This window comes from Neolamprologus multifasciatus, chromosome 23 (genome assembly GCF_963576455.1).
Source record: "Neolamprologus multifasciatus chromosome 23, fNeoMul1.2, whole genome shotgun sequence".
NCBI lineage: Eukaryota > Metazoa > Chordata > Actinopteri > Cichliformes > Cichlidae > Neolamprologus > Neolamprologus multifasciatus.
The window spans coordinates 20,013,290-20,022,156 of record NC_140460.1 but is presented as its reverse complement, the minus strand read 5'-3'; the positions used below and the strand labels follow the sequence as shown (position 1 = coordinate 20,022,156).

Here is an 8,867-nt window from a genome sequence, read left to right as displayed (position 1 = left end):
AAAATACAGACTTCCGGCCTAGCTGTCATTGATGTTGGTAAAAAAATGCCCGTGTTTTTTATTTATTTATTTAGTTTAACTAAAGTGGCAGGAAGATGAAGATGATTCCCGGGCATGAATGGAGACACTGCAGCTGTTCAACATCTGATCATCTTTTAATTCACAATTTAATTCATCTTTTTTTTTATTTGTCGTCACAAGTTTTGTGTAAATAAATTAGCAGCTTCATTCAGTCCAAACAAACAGAAACACACGACTCCTCTGCTTGGTCCCGGAAGTATGTACATGTGGGGGTAGGAGGGGAGGGGGTGTGGGTTGATCAACATGTTGCCGAAACAACCCGTCAGTCTGAGTCTTCCTCCTCCTGCCGCAATTTTCTCTCTCTGTCTCTTTTTTTGTTTTTTGTGCCGCTCAGTCACGCGCTCAGGCTTCAGTTGTTCTTTTATTTATTTATTTTTAACTTCCTGCAGAGAAGAAGAAGTCCGGAGTCAGCCTCTGCAGTCAGTCGGGTTCCTAGTTTGTGGAGATGTCCACAGTGTTTTATGATCAAACCAACTCCGTTCAGAAAAAGCGGAATTTTCTTGCATCGGTGCCGCAGTTTGAAAAAAAAAAGAAAAAAAAAGAAAAGAATCGCACCTCTTTAAACAGTGATGAATAATAATTATTTTCAGATTTTACTTTTTATTTTTTCTGATTTCTCACTTCAATGATGTAAAATTATTTTATAAAAATCAAATGAAATGTAATAAAAAGATAATTATTATCGCAAAGATATCCCGAAAGTAATAGCGCTGCAGTGAGAAGATTTTTAAAGATTTTACTTCATGAAAAATAATCACATGATTATTTTGAATTATCCTCCTTTATGTTTGAATTTGTCACATTTTCAGATCAGTTTTATTCACTTCATTTGATATTTTTTCTTTTCTCTAAGCTTCGATGAACGAAATCTGTTAAAATAGAAACTATAAAAATAATAAACCCATCACATTAAACTCATTCACGTTTCTTTCTTTTCTTTCTTTCCTTTTTTTAATGAGTTCTGCGATTTTTGAAAATCTTGAATCCGGTATTTTCACAATAAAACAACCCCTCCCCCCTTAAACGCGGCACGCGGCCTCTCAGTCCGGCCTCGGTCCTCCCGCTTCTTCTTCTACGGTCTGGCCTGCTCCATCTGCTGGTGCTGACTCCTTATTGCGAAGCGGCTCACGTGCACGGGGATGGGCACCACTATTTTGGGGTTCCGGGACGGCTCCCCGGACTTGTTGTTTACGTTTCCAGCCTTCACGCGTTTCCACTTCGCGCGCCGGTTCTGGAACCAGATCTTCACCTGCACTTCGCTCAGCTTGAGCGCATGCGCGATCTGGGAGCGCTCGGTGAGGGACAGGTACTTCTTGCAGTGGAACTCCTTCTCCAGCTCCAGCAGCTGCTCGCTGGTAAACGCCGTCCTCCTCCGCCGGTTCTTCCCGCCGCCTCCGCCCCCCGCGCCTCCTCCTCCCGTCCCGGAGCCGCCGCCGGGGGGCCCGTGCAGGTGCGGGCCTTCATCCAGACCTCCCCCTCCTCCGTCTCCGTCCTCTTTGTGGCACATGGAGGTGAGGTTGTCGTCCGAGCTATAGTCCAGGTCGCTGTCCATGGAGAAGCTCTCGTCCTTCCGGCCGCACTCCTCCTCCTTGGAGTCTTCTTTGCTGTGTGCTCTGACTGTGAGGAAGAGGAGGGACACACAGTACCACCAGTGAGACCAGGACAAAACCAACAAACTTTATCAGTTTAAGGCAGAAACAAAAGTGACAAAAAGTCACCAAAATATTTAAACGCGCTTCTTCCGTTTCCCCCTCTAATTTCACAGTTTTGATGCTTCTTTACAAAAGATTTCTGATTATTTTATTCTGAATAATAAATTAAGCGACCCAATAAAATAATTTTTTCTCACAATCTGCACTTGTTATTAATCGCAAAGTTTAATTTACAGCTATTAAATGTAAGAAGTGAGCGAAAATGCTCATTTAAGATTTCTTTAAATGCTCCGCGTGTTTGGAGGGAAATCGATTAACATGTAAAAGCCAAAAACTTATTTAGCTATTTTTCTAAATATGTTAAGAAGAAAAGTTCTGTGAGAGATATGTTAGGAGGAGATGCTGTTAGAATAATTAAATATGAGGTTAGATTTACATTTTGAATGCGAAACTGTGACGTGTGGAAGCTGAAGGGGTGAGGCGGGCGGTGGCTGCGTTGGGGGTGGAGGTATGTGCGTGGTGGGGTTAGGGGTGCAGTTGTCGTGTCTCGTGTCAATATCCATCATGAGGTGAGTGTTGGTGTGGCTCCAAAGAACGCGCTCTGTGAGCATTTTTATTTTCACGCGTAATTACGCGCGGAGTGTCTCCGCGCGGCCTTTCCCCCCCGCACCTCCCCCTCAGCGTGACACTCTAAGGTGTCAGAGATCATCACAAATAAGGGACCCGAGAGGGAACAAATGTGTTTGTTTTATATGAGGAAGCAATAAAAGCGGTGGCGCATGATTTTTTTTTCTTCCCTGTCAGTAAACATTCAAATCAGGATGATTTATCGGCAAAGACAAAAATCAATCAGAATAATTTCAATAATTATTCAAGATTAAATCGACCCACATGGATCCCACTTTTATAAGAATTGTGAAGTTTGGTTTTAAAACTAATTAATTATTGTTATTATTGTTATTTCTTTTAAAGCTTTAAAATGTTGATTTACAGAAATTAGAAATGAGCGCTGGGCCTGCGAATAATTCCCGAATAATTTATTTTGAAAACGCAAATAAAAACGTTTAAAATCACTGAAGAAAATCACATTTAAATGTCCATGTTTCTTTTTGAAAATCGTCGTTAAAAAGCAGATTTTTTAAGTTAATTTCTTGCTTCAATAAAATAGATCAAAACCTGGACGGTTTTTGTTTAAACACGTGAAACTCTGTAAACAATGAGGAAATATTCTCGCGTTTCAGCTTCATTTATTTCTCAACATAACATCTCATCAAACGAACTAAAGTCTTTAAAATTAGAATTTTTTTCCTTCACTGAAATCAGATAAAATGATGAATTCTTCAGCGGGAAACGGGATGAGGAACCCGCCTACCTGTGGATGCGTGTACCGGCGTGTCCGTGTCGTGGAAACCCGGCAGCGCCGCAGACTCCTTCCCCTGCAGGAAGCTCTTTCCGTCCTCCGCGTCCAGCCGCAGCTCCTGAGCTTTGTCGAAGACCGCATGCAGTGCCTGAGAGCCGAACTTCCTGGCTGCCTCCTGGTGCTGCTGGGACGGGGAGAAGCCGCCGGGGAGCGAGGCCATGAGGGTGGAGGTGAGCGCCATGCCCTGCGTCAGGCCCTGCGTCAGGCTGGAGCAGAAGCCGCTCTGCAGGCTCGGGATCTGGGGGTGCGGGTGATGTCCGGTGGGGAGCGCCTGTTGGAGGCCCGGGGGTGGCGGTGGGGGCGGCTGGAGCACCACCGACCGGTATGGCATGAACATCGGGTACCCGGTGTAGACGAAGTGTCCCGGGCTGGGCTGAGGAGGCCCCCCGATCAGAGAGTCAATGCTGAAGGCGGTGGTGCTTCCGAGTGGCCGCTGCATCACCATGAAGGACGGACTGAACGCTGCGCTCATATGAACGACCGCTGGAGCTCGGAGGAGACCGGAGAGGAGTCGCTGCGGGCGGAGGAGCCGCGGGGGTCACCGCCGTTGTGAGGAAAGCCCACAGAGGCTCAGAGGAGCGATAATCCCAGCAGAGAAGAGCATCCCATCAGTGCGGCGGAGGAGAGAGAGTCCTTAAGAGGAGCCGAGAGGAGAGAGCAACACTTCTTCCTCCTGATTTTAGTTTCCACACAAAAAACAAAAAAGAAAACCAGAGAATCCACTGTGCGTGTTTCCGCTCGCACTGACGCACAGTGCGCACCTCAGGGTCCCGCGCCGCTCCACTTCAACTTGACCGGACCCGGTGTCACAGCAGCGGGCTCTTCTCCCTTACTCATCCGCTGACACGGTGTGGGTTTGTGTGTGTCCTCGGTGTATGTGTCTGTAAGCGTGTGTGTTTTTTCACCCACTCGGCGCGCGTCCAGCAGTGTTTTGGATTTAAATTGCGCTCCCCTCAGTTTAATTGCGCTGCCTTCTCCGAGAGGGCTCCGCCCCACTCCCCGCGCTCTACGCACTGATTGGCTGGCTGAGATGACGCGACAGGGCGGCTTTGGTATCCTGGATGAATGGCAATTACACAGAGTGGAACCTCGGGCCATTTAGGCCCGAGAAAACACATCATTGTAAATAATAAGCTACAGATACAGATCATTTAAAAATCCGCATAAATCACCAGGTAATAGTGATCCGGCCAATAATCGGAGCTCCTGAGCTGCAGGATTTATGTGCACGGTGATGTTTAGAGCCTTTTTGTAGACACAGAGGAAAGATGCTTTAGTTCAATTCATTTTTTTCTTGGACATTCATCAGAGTGTTGTAGCTGCTTCATGTTCCTCCTTGAAGGCTGGACAGCAGGCTTAAAGTCAAAGCTTCTTTGTCCTTCTCTGGCTGAGAGTTAAAAGCCTCTTTGGTGCCTGACATTGACCTACATCTGTGATGACATCCATCCTTTCATAACCAAATCATATATGTTTGTTTTTAAACATTAGATGGCAGAGAATTTACTTGTTTTCTGTGGAGGGTCAGATCAGACTGCTGGCATAAAGAAAGGTTTTCTGTAAAAGCGCGCTAAGAATTAATTTTGTAATTTGTAGTTTCACCCGATGGCGGCAGTCTTGTCTTGCTGTTTCAGCAGCTAAATCCAGACACTATGATACAGAAGTTTGTCTGTTTGTCTTGTTGTAATATCACATTGTAATGCTCCAGCACTTTACCACCCAGGTTTAATACAGAAAAGCACACTGAAATAATATTTAGGACTAAAATATTTTTTATTCTATCTTTTAAGAGGTCATAAACTTTCATCATTTGCAGTACATATATTCAAGACTAAATAAGCTTAACGTGATGCATTGTATTCATAAAATCAATCATACAGTGTAGTGCTAATAATCCCAAAGAGTTTCAGATGCACTCAAAATTGAGGAAAACTGAATAACTATTAGGTCCACATCTTTTTAATTAAATTTTCCGTTCTGCAAATAAAGATATACATAAGCCCCCTGATAAGGATGAACCATTTTTTAAACACCAGCTCATTTAAAAGTTAAACCATAGAATACAAATTGTTTTTAATTGTGCATGTTCCCACTTGGTGATTAGGTGAATATCAAGTTATATGCAGATGATGATGATTTAAATTACAATCCTGCATGTTTGCACACGTTTCAATAAATCAGAGTATCATCTGCATATAAACTGACATTTACCTTAATTCACACAGAAAGCCCCCACGTAGAAGGCTGTACAATTTAAAAAACAAACAAAAATAGAGTCGTATACGGAGCTCTGTGGAACACCACCACTTAGTAAAATAAAAAATAACAGAATATAAAACTTAAATCCAACTAACTGCGATTTTTGATGCTGTGCTGCTTTAAATGGTCTGAGTGTTGGCAGAAACTAATTTTCTTTCTTCTCCTCTCATCACAAACAGCTTCTTCCCCTGGACCATTCAGACTGTTAACAAACACTATTTCCCCCACACCCCACTACTCGCCCACTCATGTCACCAATCTGAGCCATGGTCTGAGTAACCCTCATCACTCAGGTCACTCACATATGGACTCAAACCAAGTCCTTTGCACTACTACTACTAATTTTGTTTCATTTATTCAGGCCATAGCTGTGGGAACATGGCTCACGTAGGTGGTGCTGTGAGTGACCCAGTATGAGTAAAGTAGCACTCTCAGCACTCATATGAATAAGACCTGTATAAATGATAACTGCTGTAAATACATTTGTCCTTATATTATTGTGGTCTTTTTAAAAAAAAAAATATTTAAAATGAGCAGCTTTTCATGATTCACCAGATGGGAGCAAACAGGACTGTTTTAGGACTTATATTCATACACATTTTCCATTTATTTGTATAGTTTCAGCAAAGTAATAAAAGAAAGGCTGTATCTACAAGTTTTAAGTACAAGTACTTAAAATAGTAGTTTTGATATTATTATATTGCTTGTGTGGAAACACGCGTCCATACAAACAGACACATTTCTGTATCATTGTGTTTAAGTGTTTGAACAGCTAGACAGCTCCGCCACCATCTGGTCAGACTTTGAATTATGACACTTCTAGTTATAATTTTTATTGGGCAGTTTATTAAATTTGACACTGTTACACATAATTTAGATTTTTTTTTTTAAGCAGAACAACATTAAAGACAAAAAGTTTGAAGAATAATTGGGTTGATGGGTAAAATGTTAAAAGAAAAAAAAAGAGCACTCTCTTTGAAAGGTCCAAATAGCTTCACTGCTCCTTGGCATTGATTTTCCTAGTGATGAATGTGTTTTTCTAAATGTATTCCCACAGTTAATGTTTTGTTTGTCTCACACTTTGTTCCAAAATCTCTCATAAGTGTTCAGCGTCCTTACTGCACCCTGGAAACAAATATTTGTTTTACACATATTTAGCATAAAACAACATGTTTTTTCTGAAATTACTTTCAGAGTGAGCAGTTTTCATTTCAGTGAGTTTTTAAACTAAATGAAGACTGACTCAGGTTTGCTCTGCCTCCTGTCTGGCACCTCTGGTTTGAGCAGTCATTAGTTAATAATCAGAAAGGTCAGTTCCTGTTCAGACAACAGAGAGTTTGTTGTCATTTACCTTTATCTGAGACAATGAATCACTAGTAAATCATCCAAAATGTTAATGATGCAGACACCTAAATAAATGCCATAAACCAGATGTTTCCAAACGTAAGAAAAACATGAATTACCCAAACCATTAGCCATAACTTAGACTGACACTGACATTTTTCCTCCTTTCTGTTTTTGGCTTGTGTTTTATGATCTCTTGGTTTGCCGAATGATTTATAGCTTTGGGTGGGTAATGATGGTTAAGATTAAGCCTTTAGCTACCTTTACCAAGGTCCATTTAAATTCTCCTTAAAATATTGGTTATAACTGACTAAATTGACATTTCTCTTGTGGCTTATGAGTCCACAAGGTGCACAACTCTTCAGGAACCACTGCCTGCGCAAGTCCACTTGATACCTGCTGTTGTCACCTTTGTGAATGGTGGCAGGCAGCAAGAAATGACCTCACGTTCACTGGCTTTGTTTCAGTGGGTCATGTGTCTCTCAGGCTGAAGACAGGAGTGTGCGATTGTGTAGTTTTTGCCACCATTTCAGTGGTACTTCAGATTTATGAGGAGAGAAACGCTTCAACGGCTTGGAAAGATGAGACTTCTGTTTCCTCAGTACCAGCAGTGATGCAAAGATTTTTTTCAGCTATCATTCAGAGATGGCGTTCTGGCGTGCCCCCGGTTCTTGTGTAAATGTTGATGTCAGTGTTTACACATGGCATCATCAGTGGCTGAAACATTAAATATACCCGTTAAAGATTCCTATCTGATCTCTTATTCACCGGGGTTTGCACTGTATTTTTAATCTGGCAGAGTTTTACTCTGGATGCTTTTTTGTGATGCAACCCCAAAGGGATTTGCATCTCCTACTGGCCTCAAACCAGGGATCTTTCACGTGTGAAGGAAATGTATGTAAAGCACTGCATTATGAAGCCAATATTAATCTACCCTTTAAAGTTAGTTTGGACCAGCTGGGGGCTTCCTACTGGTTAACACCAGTCTAACCAAACCTGCCCAACGCCCTTGCTGTTTGTTTAGCTGTTCATTTACAAAAACTGAAGTCTGGTTATACAGACATTAGTAGCTTATAAGCAAATATGTGAAATTAGACGTTGTGTTAATTTAATCGAAGGATCTTCTAAAGCAGGCCTTCATTTAGTGCTTTCAGCTATCATCCTGAAATCTGGTAGTTTGACCATTCACACAGGTGCAGTCAGTGTAAAATAAATAAATAAATACAAAATGTATACATTTAATGAGACAAGTTTCTCATTCAGTTTAATCCATTAATGATGCTTCTGTGCTGTCTGCATGAGAGGCTATTAAGCATTTAAATGACAGACATGTTAAAGCCTGAAAATACTGTAATACATGCACACGGGAATTCATATTTCTGTGTGTTAATCCTCTGAATCCTGCCATCAGTGCCTCTTCCATCTGCTTTCAGTTTGTTTTTTTTCTGACTCGTCCTCTGGCTCATGTTGTCGTGGCTTCTGATGAGGTCTGAAGTCGTTGGCGGAGTGATTATCCCGCGATCCATCTCCTCCAAAACACAGCTCTAAATCACAATATTTGCTCGCGCGCCGGCATCAAGCTCCCTTCTAATGAATCCTGTAATGGCTTCCTCATCAATTAATACGAAGCTCGTCGATGCCGCTGGCGAACACACGGGCCATCTTATGAATCCCGGTGACCCCTGACCTCCTGCGGATCTCCCAGTGGACCCTCCTCTCTTCTCCTAGGCTGAGTCAAGGGCACTCCCCCTCCTCCTCCTTCCTCTTTCCCTCCCCTTCGTCCTCCTCAGGGTCACTGGGACACGATCTCATTAAAGGCGGCCTGATCTGCAACTGCAATGCAGACATTAAATAGCAGTATTTTTCAATTAGGGCTGACAAATTCAATCAAAATTCCATAGATTAGGATGAAATGAGGCATGGGTCATTTACAAGGGAATTTAATTGCACGGCCATTAGACAAATAGTACAGCAGTCTCTGTCTCATTATCAATCACACGGGGGCATCAATAGTAAAAGGTTGGAAGGCAGGAAGGGAGGGGGGGGCCGGGGAGCATAGGTGTAAGTGTCCATGCACGGGGAGCGTGCACATTACAGCTCTGCCACCACCGCAG

At 42.7% G+C, this 8,867-nt stretch overlaps 1 protein-coding gene across 1 annotated transcript; it reads right to left on the bottom strand.

The window, feature by feature from the left end:
* Positions 1 to 653: 653 nt before the first annotated feature.
* gbx2 (gastrulation brain homeobox 2) lies at positions 654 to 4,196 on the bottom strand. The gene is made up of 2 exons (XM_085152095.1): positions 3,106 to 4,196; positions 654 to 1,698 (listed from the first exon to the last, which is right to left on the bottom strand). Exons 1-2 carry the CDS (start codon positions 3,623 to 3,625, stop codon positions 1,154 to 1,156), a joined length of 1,065 nt encoding a protein of 354 aa, XP_085008221.1. The 5' UTR covers positions 3,626 to 4,196; the 3' UTR covers positions 654 to 1,153.
* Positions 4,197 to 8,867: the final 4,671 nt, after the last annotated feature.